Genomic DNA, 22,200 nt, shown 5'->3' with positions numbered 1-22,200 from the left:
TCTTTTATTTAATTCATTAATTTTAAACATATTTTCTTAGTCTACTAATTAGCCCATTAGCCTTTTATTTTTTTTCAACTTAGCCCAATAACTCTAAGCCCATTTACTTAATTTTTATTTTTTCAATTTAGCCCACTAACTCTAAGCCTATTTACTTAGTCTTTATTTTTCGAATTTAGCCCACTAACTCTAAACCCATTAATTTTTTCAATTATAATCTCCAATGGAAGTAAAAATATTTTAAATACAAAAAATTATTATTATTATTATTATTATTATTATTCTCAAAATACTAGGATATTACAACGCCCGCCGCCGCAAGCTGCCGTTCTCGCCGCGAGCCACCACCACGAGCTGAAGCTCCAACTCGCGTCGGCCATGGCTGTCTGTAGTTGCCCCAGCACGCGTTGCCATGGTTGACCTCGACCGTTCAGCACCTCCACGACCTCCATTGATCGCCACGCCACCACCAGCAGGCTATTCTTCGCCGCGAACCACCACCGCTAGCTTTCCCTGCTTCGCGACCAGCTCACTGTCGCGACTGCCATGGCCGCAGCCCACCTTCTTCCATCTCTCTTACTCACTTTTTCTCTCTTTCTCTCGCTTTGATGCTCTCGGCTACAACTCTCATTCTGATCTTTCTTGCTGCTTCTCAATCGGCCAAGATGTATCCCAATTTATAGCCTCCACTGCCTTGACCGCTACTCCATTGTACATCCTATTAATTGCTTCATTACTCACTCCATACCTCTTACAGATTCTTTCCTCAATTCATGCTGCCATAATCTCTCCATTTTGTGGACAAAATCTCAGCCATTAAAGCTTCATAGAAGCTTCGCGAAACTAACTTGCACACACGCACGATGCATATATATATATATATATTTATATAACTATTATATAACACACTAACATATAAGAGAAATTACACTTTTAATTCTCATAATTCATCTAATATCACTTGGGCAACTTTCTTATTACAATCATGCCCTCAAACATAGATTAAATTTACATTTTAATACTGAAAATTCACAATTAATAATCCAAATCTTAGTTGAAAAGGACGATTTCGCCCCAGTGTCCTCACCGGGCTATTGTTTCATCCCGAAACCACTGAAGGGTTGCTCATTACGCAAAATCGGAGCCCCCTTAGGGTTCCATTAATTTTTCGGGAGTCTCCTACCACGATTCGGTTTTACAGCCTAAATGGCAACTGTATTTTAGCTGTACCGAAAACTGTTCCTGATCCAATTTATTTCGATACCATAAATCCTATCTTGATACGTTCGTCGAGACCATATAATTTTCCTTAGATAATTTCACTTCGAGGCATTCCCTGCAGTCGATTCGGTACCAATAATTGCTATCAAACTAATTTTTCGATATTCTAAACTCATCGAAATTACGTGTCAACCTTATCTACACATGGGGTATTACATACCTTATCAACATAAACATCATATGCTCCATAGTCCATATCTACCTCCCTTACCCCATCATCACGTACCTCATTTATTCCCTCATTTACACTGACCTCACCAACATCTACATGTGCCTCATATAGTGGTTCACATCTTTTTTACTTGACTCATCTTTTTTACATTCAATGTAAATCTTTAAAAAACCAAATTCTGCTACAGCTTCCCACATTGTACCTTAACTTGGATAATTCACCATAATATTCCTCCATAATCTTCGCCACAATATTCTTATAAAACATTTTAGTACAATTCTTCCACCCACCCAATACATAAGTACCACTAACATATGTACACAGTGGACCTTCAATGAATTTACCACGAATTCATACGCAATTTTTAACAAATAAAAAAACCCTAATATTAAAGTTAATGTAATTTAAATAACCCTCTAATGAAACCATAATTAAACGATCTCTCAATTTCGAGACTCTAATTACAGAATCCTCAATTTCCAAACCCTATTTACTATTTTCCCAACTTTAAAACCCTAATGCATATCAATGAAAACATACAAGAGCAAATACAAAAGTATAACTAGATTTCTTTCGGAACAAATATGTATTGTTTCAATAGAGATTGAATGATGCTTTGAATCAAAGAATGATCAATAATATCAAAGCATATTGTTTATTGCTTCGACTGAAAAATTCAAGAAAAATGATTATATCCTCTATTTAGAGTAATGCCTATAAAGGAAGTAAGGAACTTCATGTTGTACCAAATTAGAATGACAACTTACCATTTTTTCTTATTGGGAAATGAAACAATGCTTTCTTTACGACTCCTTTTCATCACCGAGCTACTACCTTATCAATGGCATTATCTCATCTTGGAGCTCTACAAGTTGCGACCTCAAAACCTTAATGTCTTTTCTTCAATTTCTTCCTCCGTGTCGTCCTCGTCCTTCGATTCATTCCTTTTTGTCTTCGTCCTTCGATTCCTCTTCGCGTCTTCCTTTTACTCTAATTCAATTAGGGCTCTAATTCATTTGCTTCAATTAGGGCTTTGGTTCCTAAACCCCACCTACTTGAACCCACACCCAACCCTAATTAAATATTTTATTTTGTATTTTATTTTATTTTTTTTATATGTGTACATGTGGAGCTCATTCAAATATTTTTTAATAACAAGTGACATGCCACATCAGTAATGACACACGTCTCTCAAATTAATTTCAAATATTAGATAAAATTGCATCTAATCGAGTCAATTGTGATATAATTGTTAAAATTGAAATGTTTAGATTAGATTACAAAAACGATAAAATATTTGAATTTTTTCTGCTATTAGTCTAATTATTAACCATAAGAGAAGCCGAAATAAAACTACAAGAAGAGTTTGAGGTTCAAATAAAAAAAAATTGTTAAGAGTTTACTTGTTTCCTTTAAAATATTAACAATTCTCGTGTTCAACTTTGAGATTTTCCCAATAAAACTCCATCAGTTTCATGACCAGCTAGCCTATAAATGAAAACCACGAAGCAAAATGATGACAAAAAGAATCGAGCAGTTGTCATAATTTTTCTTTGTGGTTTTTGATTTATAGGCTAGTTGGTGATGAAGCTGAAGAAGCTCAGTTGGCAAAATCTCAAAGCTGGTGCATGAGAATATTTTATATTTTAAAGTAAACTCCAGGGCTCTAATAATTTTTTTTAATTGAAATCCAAACACTATATATATCTTTTTAGTAAATTTTCCCATAATGTTCTCTATCGGTTACTAATTTCATCCTTTTTTATTAGTTTTTCTGTATGCATATCATGTATCTATAGAAAAAAGAGTTTGGTGAGGCATGAATTTGATTTCTCTCTCATGCAAGTTAAAAGGCCAACCTGTAATTTATTTTTTTTTGCGTAATCAAAGGCACGAGCACAAATGGTCACGCAAGGACGATCATTCCAAAGAAAAAGTCTAGAGAGCCCGACGAACTTACTGACTGTCCTACCGAAAGGAGACAAAAAGGCGATTTTGCCCCGCCCACTTTTCAAATTTTCAAAGTGAGCCACTGCTACTCTCTCTCTCCTTGCTTGTCTCCCTTCCATGGCCGTTGCCTCACCCCCATTGCCTCCGCCGTCTCACCGACTGCCGCATTAAGATGCAGCGACAGTCGACGAGGCGGCGAAGGCAAGGCAAAGGCAACGAGGCGAGGGCGGCGACCATGGAAGGGAGACGAACGAATGAGCAAGGAGAAGAGCAGCAGTGGGCAGAGGTAAAATTGTCTTTTTACCCTCTTTTTATAAGGAGCTCGGTAAGCTTATCGGGTCCTGTAGAACGACTTCATCCCAAATATAAGAATAGGATCTGCAGGTCCGACACAAAGAGAAGATGCAAGCGTCTGTCATCGAGCGTAAAAAAAAGAGCCTTTACAGTTGGCAGAGAAGCAACAGCAGTGCTTTAACATCGTCGCAGAAATGGGAAGAATTTAGTTAACCACTACTGCCGCCAGGGGAGCAGGAATCCTTCTGTCCTAAAAGTCTTCTACCAAGATTACCCAAAAAGAAAAAAAAGCCAACCACCAAAGAGAGAGATGTGTTTCCTACCGTTGTGCGTTGCGGATGAAGAAGAAAGAAAAATCCTTGCCATTTTCAACACTGTTGCAGCACTAGTAGTATGCATGCGAAAGAAAATTCGAACCTTGTTCCAACCTACAACAGATGCCCGTTGAAACAGACATGATGATCTTAAAGGAAAACCATCGTTAACAAACAAAAGCTTTAAAGCTAAGTCCCTTCAACCGAAGATTTTCTTGGTCCGATTCGATCTTCAGGCTTTTTGGTTTTTCCGTCCTACGGAGTTTTGGTCCTTCCTCTGCACTCTAAACAATACGAGTTTAGTTGCAAAAGCAAGTAACATATGAAGGGAATGGAGAGAGAGAGAGAGATTTAAATCCAACTCTCCTTGTACCCCAACAACTACCAGAAATATATAGAGTTTGAAGTTCAAATACAAAAAAAATTGTTAAGAGTTTACGTGTTTCCTTTAAAATATTAACAATTCTCGTATTCAACTTTGAGATTTTCCCAATAAAACTCCATCAGTTTCATGACCAGCTAGCCTATATATAAATCTAAAACCATGATGACAAAAGAATCGAGCAGTTGTCATCATTTTTCTTGGTGGTTTTTGATTGATAGGCTAGATGGTGATGAAGCTGAAGGAGGTTTGTTGGCCAAATCTTAAAAACTACATAGTGTAGGAGATTTTTTTATATTTCAAAGTAAATTTCTAGGCTCTAATAATTTTTTTTTAACTGAAATTCAAACCTTATATCTTGTTAGTAAATTTTCCCTTTATGTTCTCTTACGGTTACTAATTTCATCCTTTTATTTTTCGCACAGAATTGGAGGAGATCAACGGAAAAAGTTAAGTAGTTTTTCGGTGCGCACGTCGTGTATCAACGTCCCGCCAAAGTGGTCACAAGTAAAGGAGTCAAGCGGAACGTTGGAAAAGGATCTCCAGGTCCGATGCAAAGAGAAGATGCAACTGTCTGTCCTCGAGCTTAAACTTAAAAAAAAAAAAAAAAAAAGAGCCTTTACAGTTGGCGGAGAATCAACCGCAGTACTTTAACATCGTTGCAAATATGAGAAGAGTTTTAGTTAACCACAACTGCCGCCGGGGAAGGAGGAATCCTTCAGTCCTAAAGGTCCTCTGCCAAGATTACCAAAAAAGAGAAAAGGCCAACCACCAAAGAGAGAGACGGGTTTCCTACCGTTGTGTGCTGCAGATGAAGAAGACAGAAGAATCCTTGCCATTACCGAAGACAGTTTCGCTGTCGCCGATGGTTTCACAGACCCAAAGTGGTTCAAAGTGTACAAATTTCTCGGCGAAACCGATATTCCCTGCTTCAAAGTGGTTCAGGCAAGTTCTTCAATGCAAATCCAGATCGCGGATTTCGAGTTTTGAGCACCAGGTGTTCTCCGTTAGCCGGAATCGTCGAGCAAATAGGCGGAAAGTATGGTCACTACTGGTAAATTGTAAGTTCAAATCTTGAATTGATTTTGCCCTTCGATTATAAAGATTCGTGAATTTAGATCTTCTTGTTGGTCAGTCCATATGCTGTGCCTTAGGGTTTCCTTAATTCCATGATCATCATGTTTGTGGACTTGCATTACTTGTTTGGAATTAGCACACTCTAATTGCTCTAACTCAGTTCTTTTTGTTGAATTAGCACACTCCAATTCTCAACCATGCTGACTAATTTCTTAGGTATATTAATGCTAGCAGTTTGGAAATCAGTTATGTTCTACTGAGCTTATTCATAATGACCAAGATTTAATACCGAACTTCATTTCATCCATCCTACCTGGGTTCTCTTGGACTTGGCCATTTCTTCACACACTGAATAATTTCATCGGCAGTTATCAATCAGTAGCCACACAAGCCTTTCCTTCTGAGGACGAGTTAGCTGATGATTTGAATCAAATCCTTTCTAGTTTCTATTATAGAGGGTTCTCCAAGCTCCACCAGGGACATCTGTACTACTTACATTGAGAAGCTATGTATAACAGGAAATGTGACAATGGCTGCAAGGCTACTCCAGTCCTTACATGAGAAAGGCATCTTAGCATTAATGCATATAATCACCTTTTGGCAGCAGCAGGTGAAGCAAATGATGGTAGTTTTCTTTCTCAGGTCTTCAAGGATCTATTGTTGTCTAAGGAACCATAAGTTCAGCTTCTCATTTTAACCTTGCCAAGGCTTTTAAGAATACAACAGATGTCATCTTGTTCTTCGGGTTCATCAAAGAAATATCAGAGCTGATCTTTCCGAGAAGTACAACTGTTATAAATAGAACTATCTATACTTTTGCTGAATGTGGGCAGATTGATAAGGCACTGCTGATATTTGACCATATAGAGAATCTAAAATGCGAACCAGATTTGGTTACATATAATATCATTTTGGGAATCTTGGGTGGGCTGGGTCTTGCAGGTTGAAATGCTTCAAGAGTTTGCCTCCATGCAAGAGGCCAATATTATCCCAGATATTATTTCTTATAATACTTTAAATTAATAAACGGATTATCTAAGATGGGAAGATTAAATATCAGCTTGGTAGTTTTCAAAGAAACGAAAGAGAGAGGACTAGAACCAGACTTGCAAACCTACACGGCATTAATTGGGAGCTTTGGTCGAGCTGGGAAAATTTAGGAATCATTGAGACTCTTTAATGAGATGAAGAGCTATCATATCCGGCCATCTGTCTACATTTACAGATCTATAATTGGTAAGCTAAAGAGGACAGAGAAATCAGAGTTGGCAATGGATCTTTTGGAGGAGATGAATGCATGTCTTTCATATCTTGTTGGTCCTAAGAATTTCAGATGGAAAGACAGATAGTTTAGCATTCCACTCTTGAGATTTTTCATTCCCTCTGACAAGAAGATCACAGAATAGGCCAGTGTGCTCTCTGATTAAAGAAGATTAGGGAATTGCAATCAGCAATGAGTTGATGGGTTGAGATGAATACATCTCTGTCACGAATCGTAGCCTTAGTACAGCGATTTTGGTTTTTTAATGGCTGTAACTCCTTTTATATTTCCATTTGTAATTCCTGTAATTCCCTTTTACTGCTGTAATTGGGGGAATATTTCTGTTAGAGGAATAGTAAGAGAGAGAGAGGCCACGTGCATGGGTTAGAATAGGACAAAGAAGGCGGTTGCAACTGTCTTGGGGAAGTGATCTGTTGTGGCAGCATCACCCCAAGGTCCTGTAAATACTCCACAAGGCACTCGGGGAGAGCATCATCGAAAATCAAGAAAGAACTCTGAATTCTCTCTTCTCTCTGTTCTGCTCCTTTCTCCCTATTCTTCTTCTATTTTTCCTATTGTGGTCTCCTGATTCACACCGAACCAGGAAGGCCACCATTGTCTCTGCCTGGCAGTGACAATCTCTTGCACACCTAGTTGGCCCAAGTACTTCAATGTAAAAGCAGAGTTTAGTCCTTAAAACCTGAGTTTTGGGGTTCCCAGTTATTGCAAAATCTCAAAGTGCATCTTCAGTTTGGTCAAGCAGGTTCTCTTGTCAATGGATTCTTTTATCTATTGCATTTCAACATGGGTGTGCATCTTCAACCGTGCCAAGTTTTTCACTGTACCTAGGTTTTACATTTTGAAGACTCAAATCTTCAACTCAAAAGAAACCCCTAAGCAATTCTTTATAGAATATTTAATCACCCTTAATTCTCATAATCCAAGGGCTCAATCTGGATTTGTGGAGTAGTCCTTTCAGTTCCCAATACCCAACGATTATTAGTACTTGTGGTGTATCTGGTTTATTGGCATTTATTGTAACATTAAGAGTACTCACTAAACTTATCAAGTGAGCATGCACAATCCGGTTGTGATCCATCAAAATGCATGGCGTTTACTTTTGTTATTTGTATTTGCTTATCCATCCATATTAGCATTATGTTAACTATGCGATTTCATCATCAGTGATTATATGTTAAAATCATTGGTATATACTGTGACTTGATCCTTTTTTTTTTTTTTTTTTTTGAGTGATAAATCATCATCTGTTCTGACTCAAATCAAATTAGTGCAATGCTTGACAAAGTGACCCCAGGGTTAAACTAAATATAGATTAATAATTTGTTATTTTCTGTTGTGACAGGTTGGTAGTTCTCAGGTGCTCACGGGTTTTCACTGGCCTTGTTCACCATGCCTATCTGAAAAATATAGCAGATTGCTGGCATATCCTTGCGAGAATAGAAACCCCTAAAGAAGCGTGAACACTAGGTATGGAAATCCAGTTGCTGTTACAAATATTTATTTACATGGAGCAACAGACATGTAGTTTAAGTCTGAAACCAGGTGTAAATCTAGGATCATATTTAACCTCCTGCTCTAAAATATAGCTAGGTTGGTTTCTATCATTTTCACTACTGGGTACGAGGGCTATTAAGAGTGGTTTATAATAATGGTGAAATCCCATTTTCATTCTTGGTGTTTGGGAGGCAACTTGTCAGTTAAATAATCTTTGTTGGCTGAACCAGAAATGCATAAAAATAGTGAAATAGAGCGCGCTAGTGTTTTTTTGTTTTCCTTGTTTTTATGATATTGGCATGTTAGCACCTAATTCATTTCTGTTAATATCCTCAATTGATGACTGGTTCGGATTTGACAAGCATTGTCTCATGTTCTTCACACTAGCCTATATTTGAAGGACACACTCGTGATGGCTGAAAGTATGTTGGCATTGGACATCATAATCTCTGTAATCAGCAGTTAATACAGAATTGGCAAAAGTAATGAAATCCTACACCTATAATTAGGAGACATGGAGATTGAAAGTAAACTTGATCAAATAAAAAATGAAGCTGTGTTATATCATCAACAGTTTATAATATCAATGTAAAGAACAATTGTGGAAAAAAATTACCAAAATGTAGCAGAGAAATTGGACTAAAGTTGCTGTGGTATATGTCTAAAACAGAAAAGCTTGATATATAAGAAAATCTCTGTTAGAACATGTTGGCAGCCTCATATTCGGCTAGAATCCCTTCCAAAAACAAATCGTTTTATCCAGTCGGATACCACTAGCATCCTTGTGCGCCAGCTGACTTGTTTGCTGAATCACAAGAAAAGTATTAAAGTTTTCAGAAAATGATAAGCTCTGACCACAAAACTTGCGGCGAATTCAAACACGGTAGAAATATGTGAATTTTACCTTGCATACACTGAATACCAAAGCCACTGGGTGCTATGGCCAATTGAAACCCAGTCCCCGGGAAGTTGAGCTGCAGTTTGTTCTCCGCCTAGCGGAGCGAATTGCCCAAGATGCTTGTACCTTATATTGGAGCCACAAGAAATTTATTCATAGAGCAAGAAGATTCTCACTTTCTTTAGTTCAAAGGCTTGTAATGATGATGCATCTTTTGTTCATGCTTGTAACTCACAGCATCGTTCATGCAATTACATTATGAACAATCTGCTCGATGTGTGTCAACATTTGGTACAGGTTCATGATATTAAGAAAATTTAATTCGGATGCTTATTTAGCCGGCCTCTTTTCTTATCCCTTTTATTTCTAGGCAAGCAGTGGAATTTTGTTTATGTTTTTTTCCAGATGTGATACTTCCAAAGACAACATACGGCTAAGTATTCTCGTGACAACCTACAGGTTCCTGGAGTTTTAAGCAATTGTTTTCAAGCAAAAAGAGACTCATACAAATCATACCTGAATGGGTGAAAACGATGGCGACCGGTTGCCCTGAACCTTAGAGGACCTTCAGGATTCTTTTCAGCCTCTTCCATGCGGTTGAAACAGTTGGCCAGGTAAAGTCCTTGTTGGGCAGCGACCTGCACAATTAGATGGTGAAGTAAATAGTATAAAGTTGAGATGAGAAGAGTACTGATGAATTTAAAATTTTCACCTGTGCTGTTGCTGGAAGGTTTTTCATTTGTGTATCCACTTCAGAAAGAGCTGCTTTGAATAGTTCAATATCAATGATTTCCTTTTGGGCATTCCCTTGGTAATCTTTCAGTAAATGGACAAAATTTTTCAACTGCTTCCTCTTCAAATATATCTCCACTTGAGGATACCTTTCACATATGTCGCCTATGACATCTTGGAAGTCTGCCACAGTCAGCGTACCAGTTTTGTTTTTGTCTGCCTTGTTAAATATCGCCATAATGTCTTCCTGATAGCAAGTTAATGGGGCCGGAATCTTGTGAACATTATGTATCAATAACAAAATAGCAGGGTGTAATTTATGTAGTGTAAGTTATATGAATTCTGGCTAGTCACTCGTTTCTATGGCTACTTGTTCACACTAATACATTGGAAAAATGCATCAATGTCAAGTAGAATGTCAATAAATTTGTGTTATCTAGTGTTGTCTATCAAAATTACAGAGACAAATGATAAAGAGCTGGCGAATCAAATTAGAAATGGACCTGCAAGAAACAGTAACATGAAAGGCACACTATGGGCTATAAACTTGGTAGGAAATAACGCGTATGCATGGTAGTGATTTATAAAGAAGGCAGAGGATGCATACCATGATTCTACGTTGATTTATTGTGGCACAATCCCCTAGTGCATATATGCTATCACATCCATCCACCCTCAGCCACTCATCAGTCGCTAAAACACGCCTACTACCCTGTGCTCGAGGGAAAGACGTTTGATTGTCAATGGTGGCTTAAAAAGGTGATCCAAATTATGAAAACTTTAAGAGGTGAGAACATGTTCAGTACAGTAGCTCAGATGCTGGAGGAAAGGAAATGATGTGAGAATGGCAGAGGTTCAGGACAAACCTGACCAATTTGCTTCATAAAATCCATTACGACAGGGCGAGTTCCAATCCCAGTTGCCCAGACAACCATTCCATATGGGATAGATTTATTTTCACCGGTTGCCATTACTTTAGTAGAGAGTTCCTTGTCGGTAACTTTTACAACCATTGAACCGGTTTTCAAATCAATGCCATCTCTTTGAAACTTCTCTTCAGCAAAAGCAGTAATTCTTTTGTCAAACCTGCATAGACATGACAAGTGAAATCGAGAAACGAAGTTACCTATTATGAAATTACCCGTTCAATGCGCAAAGAAACCAATATGGAGAGAGAGAGAGAGAGAGAGAGGTAACAATATTAGTCAGCGGGCATCAATTGAGAAAAGGAGGATTCCAAAGAGATTAATACTTCTACATTGCAAATAAATAAAAAGAATATACAGCCTTTATTGTCAATGTTTCTCGTTTTCGTTACCTTCGAAGAGGGTCAGTTCTGAGATGGGAACATTGATAGCGTCATACTATGTTTAGTCCTATGTGACTCAATGCCCTGGGAAGATATCAATTGTAACAGTATATTTCATTTTTTTGTGACATGTACATTAAAATTCAAGATTATATTATAAATTAATTTTGAATATCATTAAAATATCAATTGTGATAGTATGTTCCATTTCTTTATGACATGTACGTCAAGATTTAAAATTATATTATAAATTGATTCTGAATCTCATTATGTACTTATAAATCAGGTAATCTTAAATTTTAATTGTTAAACTATCATCAGACTTTCCATAAAATTATGAAAGTATAGCAACATGTTGCGGCACATTAAAAAAATAAATACATAAATAACAAAATTGAAAAATAAAAAAGAGAAAGAGCCACAAGAAATCAAAAATGTCCACGAACGTGTTGATTTATGCAAGACAAACTTTGTCATCCTCTAAACTGACATCCAGAACCACTAACTAGCTGTACAGGCAGTGGTGGATCGACCTAAACAAAAATTGTTGGAAGCCAGAAAGAGAATCTAAATTTGAAGTGGGATGAATAGAACTTTCCTAAAATTTGGGAAAACTACATTTGGTTTTATCAGAATTCCAAAAGTATTATAGGTCAAAAATGATTTTGGGTACTTTGGGAGACTACCGGCCTGTTCCTCCTAGTCCTGCCAAGCGTTCAGCAATTTTTGATTCGTTGAGTTGTAAACAAATAGTAGTAAACACAATTGACTACTTGACAGTATGATTTCAAATTGAAAAATGATTCCATAAATACCATGACTTACATGTTTAGTATATGATCTGCAGCCTCAAGAAGTGTTATTTTGACATCGTCTTTAATAAGAGGATATAACTTGGCCAAATCTTCAGTGGCAAAGTCATGAAGCTCAGCTGCAAACTCCACTCCTGCTGGACCACCGCCAACAATCACAAAATGTAGAATTCTCTTCCTTTCTTCCTCGCTTATATTTGGAAGAGATGCCCTCTCAAAACAGTCAATTACTGTCCTCCGGATTCTCTGAGCATCTTCTACTTCCTGCACGAAGAATCAATATCTTTTAGAGTTAAACCACTTATAGAAGAGTCTATGAACAACCAAGTGAAATGACTAATAATATTTATGTTTTCTTTTTCCTTCTTTGCTTGCTTCTCTTTTCCCCTTTCTGGACTGTTGTTTCTGTGAGGATTTGTTACACGTAAAATAAAATTGCTGATGAGTTCAAAGTTCAAACCCGGGAAGTTCAGTCAACGTACCTTCAAGAAGTGGCAATTCTCCACGACACCGGGAGTGTTGAATGTATTAGCACGGGCTCCCATGGCTATCACCAAGTAGTCATAATCCACTGTAAATTCTTCTACCCCACCCAGATTATTTTCTTGATTTGATCGACAGTAGACCTTTTTGTTTACTGCATCTATCTTGTAACATTCAGCCTCCCTGAATTGAACATTTAAAGCTTTCTGCCAGTGGATACGAGAGTAAGGAGTTCTAAGTATTCTTTAGATGGACGTGTTATAACAGAGAATGACAAGTGAAATGTTTAAATTTGCTCAGCAGTGAAACAAAATTTGGCCTTGCAATTCCAAACAGGAACTTCTGATATAATAAATCAGATATATTCCTCAAACAATCCTCGGACGCTCTTCCCCTGTAGCTTAAAAAAGTGCTCGGCATCATAGAAACAATTTATTGTACGAATAAACTAGAAAATTGACAGTTGAGAACCAAAATTCCCTTAGGAAAGTATTTTTTAACTATTTAATCTTTTAGTTAACATGAAAGGCAATAGTAGTATAGAACTATAAATTAAAGCGCTTTGTAGTACTACATAAATACTTAAAAGCAGCCAAGCTTACATCAAGGAGATCAATTGGTTGGTTGGGGGTAACAAATTCTGAAACAGGAGACTTAAAAAAAAAAAATTACAGGAATCTATATGATTAGTGTCCAAGAAAGGATCATACCCATTGGTAAGTTCCTAGCAGTTAAAAGCCCAATGAAACATCAAGGCAGGGAGGGACCAAACTCCTCTTTGGAAATACCAAAAGCTATTCCATGGGCAAGAGAAACTGAACTGCCGACCAAAGTTGTTGCTATAAAAAAATTGTCTAGAAAAAGGAAAAAGAAAATCAGAGCTTTTGAACACATCGTGAAAGATTACTGCATAATGCGCAAATTATTATTCTCTTTGTTATCAGTATCATGCTAAAGTACACATTGTAATTAGTATTACTGCAGGATAAAATCCTTTATTGTTTTTCTACAATGTGAAACTGTAATAGATAAAATTCTAAACATCAACTGCAACGGAGATTCCTTGGAAAGTAAAACATCCCCTTTACATAAACTAGCAGTGTTGATTGTGCCTGAGCCTCGATCTAATAGCCTTTCTTTGCTATGTCCTGAACTAGGAGTTTTCAATGGAAAAGAAAATAAAATTACTGATGTAAATGCATTTTTCATACAGTGAGATGATTTGTTTTCTTTTTCAGTTTTTTTGTTTCCACAAATCATAGTTCCAAATGCAGCATAAAATAATTGTAGTCCTCTTAACTCTTTTCTACAGCTCGACGCCAGATAAAAGGCACCTCAGGTTGCTATTTGTCCCCTAACCGCCAACTTTTTTTCTAGTAGCAGTCCAAAGTCCGAACAGTACGTAAACTACATGTCATAATGTCATTAACTCTCACCAGTTATCCGGTATGAACTTTTTTTCCACCTATAGCTTTTCTGTTTCATTCCTGGATTCTAGACATCAAAAATATATCTCAGCAATCCTATCTAAATAATTGAAAGTTGAAGTAGTCACCTTAAGAGCAAATTGTTCAATGTGAAAGACACTAGCATCAATCATGCGCATTGAAACAGAGAAAATAAATCTCCAGTTGCAAACGTTAAAGGATCAGGAAATGGTAAGAAATCTAATATGAATTCATACCTTCTTAACAATGTTGCGAAGTGGTTCCACAATGCTTCTTGCTTCGACTGTGCCTGTTGTAACACTTGGTAACAAAGGAGTAAATGCAAAATAGTTACGAGGTGACACCACTTGAACGTCATAGGAAGGATGTTTCAGATTTTTCAGAAAAGTTGTTCCCGCCCAGCCCGTTCCGAGTATTACCACCCTCTTTTTCTTGCGGTCACCATCAACGGCAACGGCATCGGCGTAGGCACAAGCGCTATGGGGTGATTTGGCATCAGAAAAAGCTATCAAGCCTCCACCACTGTACAATCCAGAGTAAATGATGTGAAAACTTGATAAACAAGCGCAGGGCTAAATTTGTTGATAAAACATGTTTATAAATTTGAAACAAATTCAAAGTTTAGTCTTAATATTGAAAATTTTAAAAATTCAATAGATAATTAAAAATACTGTAAAAGGTTAGTCTTTTATTGATAATTAACCATTAATAAATTATATACATATTGGCATATATTTTTCACATGAGTGAATAATTTTATATATGTTCATTAACAATATCATGCATAGCGCTCGCTAAGATATAGGTTGAATGATTTAAAACACATAATAATTTGGTTATGATTTAAAAGATTATCAAACATGTATTAGTGATTTAATTTGAGAAACACGTCTAAAACGATCAAAGAATGAGAAAGGTTTTGTTTAAAATCCATTGAATTTTAGCCTAGTGCTTGCAGCATTGTGTACGAGTAGAAGAGTTTTCTTCGGGTTTAAAGTCCTTTGATACGTGAAGATCTTTCACTCTACGTTTCCCGTTAGATCACTTGAATTCATACATAACTAAATATCCAAGATTGAAGTCCTACATTATTCCACAACAGATCTAGTTCTAGAAAATCCAAAAAGCGAAAACCGAACAACAACTATAACAGAGATCGAATGAGAAGTTCATTAACCTGGCTGTGAAGACAACGACAAGCTTCGTGAGCGAAGGATAGTCACGAAAGGCTCTAGAGGCCCTCTGGTAGAATGAATATCCACTCATTCTAACCCCAATCTTCTCGCGAAGAGCCACAGAGATATGGGAGCGAACGAAGCAGTTTCTTTCTCTCTCTCTCTCTCTCTCTCTCTCTTCTTTTAATATTTTTTTAATGTGTTTTGAGTTATATATATATAAGAGACGCGAGCTGTGGAGTAACTTTCACGCAAGTTCTTCCGATTCGGGTTGACCGACTTGTCATGGAAAACCGGACACGTGGCGGCTCCCCAGACGTGGATCTCCTCCTCATTAGGAGAGCAAGAACTGCAAGTAATTACCGGGCCACATACATTTCGGATTCTTCCCCAGCCGTTGGATCTTCTTTCCCAGATTTGAAAGCCATGTTGATCCAACGGCCAATGGACAATTAGCATCCGTTTTTTCCATTGAAAATGTAATCTATTTTTAGTAGATAGGAAGTCTTGGGAGTGAAAAGTGGGGAAGTGGTAAGAGGTGGGCCTTAATTACGAAACTGGTTGGGGCATATTTGGAAGAATAGATATTTTGGGGTAATTCAGAAATAAGAAAAATTTGATAGTGCTCCACATATTATGGTTATATATTTACTAGAGTTGGATGTTTTCTCTAAAATATTGATAATTATCATGCATGACTTTTATATTTTCCTAATAAATCTCCATCATTTTCATTAATAGATATCTATACATCAAAATCACGAAACACAATGACGACAAATAAATGAATCGAGCACTTAATGCAATAATAAATTTAAAGTCGAAACTTCTTATTGAGAATCGAGATTAAACAAAAATCATTCAAGTTATTATAAAATTAATTGTTTTTACGTGAGAAAAAAAAAATCAATTGTTTCTTCTTCAATCTTTAACTCGTTTTAACTCGTTTTAAGAATAAAAGAGATATGGATATGAGTGATGGGTTTCTTCAATTTCGAAAAATATATTCATTGAAGTACATTATATAAATTTGCACAATAGTAGATATATTAAAATTTATCAATTTATTTATTATTATATCAATCAAACAGATAATCCAAACGAATAATATCAATTCATATAAATAAATAGATATTATTCGTTTACTTTATTTTATATTTTTGAATTATCTGTTTTGTGGGTATAATGAATGAAAGAATGAATGAATTTCCAATTCTATCCATTGCAGATATTTTATGTACTGGACTTCAATGCCCTCATTAGAGCACGGAGAGGTCACAAGCAGAAAATCAAGCTACATGCTGGAAAAGGATCAACCGGTCCACAACAAAGACATATTCATTCATTTGTCATCAAACGTCAAAAAACGAGTATTTACAGCTGGTTGAGAGGAATCCACAGTACTGGCCATTGGAAACATAGCTTTCAAATATGGGGAAGGAGATCCAACGGCTGGAGAAGAATCCGAAATGTACGTGAGGCGGTAATTCCATGCAGTTGTTGCTCTCCTAAAAAGGATGAGATCCACGTCTGGAGAGCCGCCACGTGTCCGGTTTTTCCGTGACAAGACGGTCAACCCGAATCCGAAGAACCACACGGCTGGCAATTCTTGCGTGACATTTACTCCACAGATCGCGCCGCTTATATATAACTCAAACACACACAAAAAAGAATATTAAAGGAATGAGAGAGAGAGAGAGAGAGAGCTGCTTTGTTCGTGCCCACATCTCTGTGGCTCTTCATGATTACATAGCCGAATATTTGATGTAAATTCGTTACCTAAAATAAAACCCCCGGCAACACCATTGCCGGCAATTCAACACTCGGCTGTACAAAAAAACAAAGGAATTTGGATAAAGATTAGTTATCCAGAGAGGGGGCGTACAGCGGAAGGTGGCTTTTGTGTTTGTTAATATATGTGAAAATAACACACAACCAAATTACAACAATACCAAGATTCACGCCAGAACAAAATTAAAGAAACAAAAATACAAACACAACACACACAATGTAAACAGAAAAATAAACACAATGTTTATGTATTCAGATCAAAATGATCCAACTCATAGCAAAGTAGGCAGAATTTCACTCTAGTCAATCTACTAATAATAGACAATAAATTATAGAGATATACAAGAACTTTTACAAAAAAATCTCACAGTCATTCGCAAATAAGAAAACACACAAATGATAAAAATGTAATAGAATACATTGCTCAATAACCAAACAACCCAGCACTCAATCTCACCAATCTCCCCCCCCCCCCCCCCCAAACAATCAAATTGACAAGTGATTCACACTTACAAAGAGTAGAAATTGGATTTACCTTGTGTTGATCTTCTTTCTGATCGTAGAGTTCTTCTTTTCGTTCTCACTTCTAGAGTTCTTGTTATCTTCTATTTGTGTGCAAAAACAATGTCTCGATCTGCCGATTGGGATGCCCTTATATGCAAAATGGGGGAAATGATGGTAGCCCTTGGATTGAGGGTTTTCAAGGTGATGATCAATGGCTTAAAATAATCAGTCACTTAACATAACATATATAAACCAAATGCAAATGACATGAAATCCAAATGTATATAAAATATATTAATTTATTTTGAATCATAAATCAATAAATTCCACATTTGATTCAAGAATGGATTGATAATGGATTTGACTAGAGACCCTGCAACTCTCTTAATTACGTCGGGAACACATTGAGAAAAAAGTAATAGATTTTAGCTATGGACTTCACTAAAGACAACATGATCATCTAACTCTATTGAGTCTACTATGATTAGGGCATTAAGGCTGACACTAGAGCTATTATCAAACATGGTATTTCCTAAGGTTTCATCTTAAGATGATATTAGCAGATTTCCTAAATCCTAGATTAAGGAATGGTTTCTAAATCACATTTAGGAAACTTATTGATTCTGTCCATATGTATCTTAATGTGTATTTCCTTCTTTGTATTTGATTTGTTTCCTTGTAGATAGTTTTCATATGTTGTAACATTTTCCTCTATAAGAGTATTCCCATGTACACTCAATTAATCAAGGAAGTATTATTCTGTTTTCCTACATGGTATTAGAGCCAACCCTTCCACTACCAAGATTTCTAAAACCCTAATAGTGCCTTCATTGCACTCTTTGCGCCGCCACCTCTAGGGTTTCAAATCTGTTTATTCTAGAACCCTAATACAACCTTCATTGTTGTTTTTCTTGCCTTGCACCCTTCGTAACTTCTCAGTTGTGGAATTCCTTCCCAATCTTCGGCTTAGATTCTATTCGGTGCCTTTATTTATTTAGATTTGATCAAAGGTTCTACTCAATTCCTGTTACTTAAAGCATGTCTGGGATATTTGAAGCCACTCCAACCATGACTTCTATTGAATCCTATTCAAGTGATCAGTAGTCAATGGGAATTAGTGATCTGCCCGACATGCATCCATCCTACCAACTCGATGGAAGAAACTTCTTATAGTGGTCACAACTTGTGAGAACATTCCTCAAAGGTCGAGGGAAGCTAGGCCACTTGATTGGAACACCTCCAAAAGATTCAGATCCCACATTCTCAGCATGGGATACTAAAAATTCATCAATCATGTCATGGTTTTGGAGAGCCATGTGACTGCACTCTCACCCTGCAATTAAAACACAATAAAAAACAAATCATAATAAAACTTTTATATTTTTTTTTATTTTAGTGAGAGGTTTATACTCGCCAGTGTACGAGTGCAGTTGTAGTCCAAATTTATATTTATATTTTCTGGATGAATCCAGGTCGTCCACTGAGAGATTTATTTATGGCAAAAGAAAAAGAATGTCACACACACGCACACGCATTTGGACAAATTGACAACAAGATTTTTTATGGTTTTGTTTTTAGACAACAGATACTAGAAAATAAAGTAAGGCAAAAATTAAAATAAACATTAAACGTAAAAATATGAATTTGGATAGTGCTTGAGTTAAGACAATTTCAGTACCAACCCGTTGATTCCCAAATTTTAGCATAAAAGATTAGCAACATTAATTTAATTTCAGATATGATGGTTTGTTATTAAATGCAATTAGAGATGATGATAGTTGTAGGTTAAGCAATCCCCATACATGATATGCGGGATTCTAATTTAAGCAACCACCATAAATCCAATTGCAATTAATACACAAAACAACTAAATTAATCATCCGGATTTGGGTATGATAGCGTTTCCAGTTCTAGTAACTCTCATACATGGCATGAAAGCTCTAAGTTAGGCTTACGCTCCAATCCAAACCTAGTGATTTTTTAATAATTAATACACACTCATACTGAAATTTAAATTAATGTTACTTATTTAAAGCGCAGCTTTCTTTGGGAATCATTGGCGTTGGACACTGTCCTTGCCTTAACCCAAGATTAGATTTAGCTACTCATTTTTATTTGAAAGTTAATTGACATAAATTTAAATGACGTAATTTAAATAACAGAATTTAAATGACAAGAAATTTAAAGGCATAAACTAACCGGCCATTTAGGCGGTGAATAATTAAATGACAAGAATTAAAATTGCAGAAATTTAAAAGCACAAATTAACCGGCCATTTAGGCGGTGAATAATTAAATGACAAGAATTAAAATTGCAGAAATTTAAAGGCACAAATTAACCGACCATTTAGGCGGTGAATAATAAAGTAATAATAAATGACATAAGAATTTAAAAGAAGAAAGAAAAAAGTAAGATTATAAGAGAAAGTACTAAAGAAAATGAGAAAGAACAAGAACAATTCTCAAAGAGAGAATTATAAGGAAACAACTAAACTTTTATTCAAGAATAATAATCACACTTACAAATGCAATCAAGTGAGCTATTTATAGGCCACAAGATGCAATACAAACCACACAATTTCAATTATTCAATTAGACATAATTATATCTAATGGGCACTCACACACTTAAAGTTAAATGGATTTTAGCTATAATACACACCTAATATTAAATGGATTTTAGCTAAAATACATACCTAATAAAGCACTCATAAAGTTAAATGGATTTTAGCTATAACATCCACCTAATAGTTAAATGGATTTTAGCTAAAAAACACACCTAATAAAGCTCTCACATAAAAAATAAAAATAGATTTCTATAAATTGGTTTTTAATCTTCATTAGGATTAAAAATAATCCTTGGGCCTTCTCAAAATAATATTTTCCATGGGTTGTTCAAATTGGGCCTTAATTCTTCATGGGCTTGAATTCTTCATGGACTTGATTTCTTCATGGATTTGATTTCTTCATGGATTTAAATTCTTCATGGGCTTGATTTCTTCATGGGTTTGATTTCTTCATGGATTTGAATTCTTCATGGACTTTAAGTCTTCATGGGTTTGATTTCTTCATGGATTTGAATTCTTCATGGACTTTAAGTCTTCATGGGCTTGAATTCTTCATGCCTAAAAAATAATAATAATAATAATAATAATAATAATAATTTAATGTTATTAATAAATTATATATTATATATATGTATTACACATGGCACATATATATATTAGATTATATTATATATATATATATATTACATGCATGCATATAATGATGTATATGTATTATATATAATTTTATATATTATTATTATTATTATTAAATTTTACTTTAAAATTTCATTTCATTCATTTTTCAATTTAAACTTGCATATAACCATAAAATATATATTAATATCTAATTTAAACCATTTTTAAGATCAAAAGAAGGGTATAATTATAACAAAATTTTTACAAAATTAACCACTAATCATACCCCCCAACTTAAACATTGCTAGTCCCTTAGCAATCAGATTATACACATGCCAAGCTTTAATAACTGTATGAATGTAAAAATTTTAAATTCGAAACCGAAATGCATAAAATTGAATAAATAATTTAGCATTCTAAATCAGATTTTTGGTTAAAGGTCATATAATCTCAGAAATGGAAATTAGGATAACCAACACACAGACTTACTCCCTCGAAGTTTTGACTTCAAATCTTACTATGGATTTTCTCTCCAATAAAAAGGATTCCTCAGGTGTACACACAATGGGGTGCACCGTTATAAGAGTAAATGCAGAACAAGTTCAAAACTCGGTGCCATCCCAAATACAAGGAACGTATTTTCATGAAAGAACAGGGAAATTGACATAGCTTCATGATTGGAATAATGCTCTAGACGAGTAACTTCTGAATTTAAACATGATTCCCTACTCCAAACTCGAATTCTGAGATCACATGATTTATAGCATCAACAGGGACCAGACTGGTTGTAATGGGGCTATAAGGTTAATACGAGTTGTCAAAGAAAATGTAGAGTGTGCAAAGGGTGTGTCGGGATTTTTTTTTTTTTTTTTTTTTTTTTAGCATTTATTTTGAAACAGTTATGCTGAATAGCTAAGAGAATTTTCCCCCTTTTTCACTTTTTTTTTTCTTCTTTTTTTTTTTCTTTTTTTTTTTTTTCTTTTTCTCTTTAAATATGAAAATAGAAAGACAGATTAATTCCCAAAATCACACCAGGTTGGATAAAATTCATATGGTTATGGGTTAACCGAGAGTAACGAAAGAAATTGTACTACAAATGGCTCAAATGGGATAGCAAGGGAGGTTAATTTAAAGAAAGAAAAAGGTTTAATAGGCTCAAACTGAAAGAAATTGATCCCCCTATCATGGTTCTCAGTCATCTAAGTCAAAGTTTGAAACCAGTCAAATTCATCCGCTATCATACTAGACATTCAAAGCGAATTGATATTTTGAAGCCATTGAAAAGATAAGATAAACAAGAGAGCATATTTAGAGTAAGTGTTATTTCACTCAGAATTAATGGTTATTAGGCTCAAACACTTACTTGGGTAATAGTCTCCACTTCTGTTGAGGGATCATACAATGTACTAATCAGCTAATTACTGTTACCTTTGACTTTATGACCGATAACCAATTTTTAAATTTTGAATCCCCGATGAATGCAAATTACTTATTCTCATGCATAAACGTTTTCAAATAAGAAATCAATGCATCCATGTTTCGTATTGCAAACTTAACCGGCTATCAGTGCATAACTTTAAAGCTTTAGGAATAGCATTATTTAAAACACAATTTTTTTT

At 35.6% G+C, this 22,200-nt stretch overlaps 2 protein-coding genes across 2 annotated transcripts; one reads left to right on the top strand and one right to left on the bottom strand.

The window, feature by feature from the left end:
* Positions 1 to 5,060: 5,060 nt before the first annotated feature.
* Positions 5,061 to 8,086, top strand: LOC127791656 (pentatricopeptide repeat-containing protein At1g11900). The gene is given in 7 exon segments (XM_052321633.1): positions 5,061 to 5,447; positions 5,702 to 5,920; positions 5,922 to 6,045; positions 6,048 to 6,134; positions 6,137 to 6,414; positions 6,416 to 6,487; positions 6,490 to 8,086. Coding segments are annotated over 7 exon segments (1,497 nt in total). The 3' UTR covers positions 6,820 to 8,086.
* A 651-nt stretch (positions 8,087 to 8,737) lies between these two features.
* Positions 8,738 to 15,261, bottom strand: LOC127791407 (external alternative NAD(P)H-ubiquinone oxidoreductase B2, mitochondrial-like). Its single transcript, XM_052321274.1, has 10 exons — positions 15,106 to 15,261; positions 14,165 to 14,450; positions 12,480 to 12,686; positions 12,011 to 12,261; positions 10,743 to 10,962; positions 10,484 to 10,588; positions 9,857 to 10,123; positions 9,661 to 9,782; positions 9,151 to 9,270; positions 8,738 to 9,051 (listed from the first exon to the last, which is right to left on the bottom strand). Exons 1-10 carry the CDS (start codon positions 15,192 to 15,194, stop codon positions 8,964 to 8,966), a joined length of 1,755 nt encoding a protein of 584 aa, XP_052177234.1. The 5' UTR covers positions 15,195 to 15,261; the 3' UTR covers positions 8,738 to 8,963.
* Positions 15,262 to 22,200: the final 6,939 nt, after the last annotated feature.

The sequence above is a fragment of the Diospyros lotus genome, chromosome 15 (genome assembly GCF_014633365.1).
Source record: "Diospyros lotus cultivar Yz01 chromosome 15, ASM1463336v1, whole genome shotgun sequence".
NCBI lineage: Eukaryota > Viridiplantae > Streptophyta > Magnoliopsida > Ericales > Ebenaceae > Diospyros > Diospyros lotus.
Note: the sequence above shows the minus strand (reverse complement) of the source record. Positions and strands in the feature narration are given on the sequence as shown.

What these genes read in the sequence shown, in the direction of transcription:
- LOC127791407 (XM_052321274.1), bottom strand. Translation starts at nt 15,194, where the DNA reads ATGAGTGGATATTCATTCTACCAGAGGGCCTCTAGAGCCTTTCGTGAC. An exon ending in GTCGTTGTCTTCACAGCCAG is followed by an intron (nt 14,451 to 15,105) that starts GTTAATGAACTT and finishes TGGATTGTACAG; the next exon opens with TGGTGGAGGCTTGATAGCTT. An exon ending in TTATGAAGCAAATTGGTCAG is followed by an intron (nt 10,589 to 10,742) that starts GTTTGTCCTGAA and finishes CCTCGAGCACAG; the next exon opens with GGTAGTAGGCGTGTTTTAGC.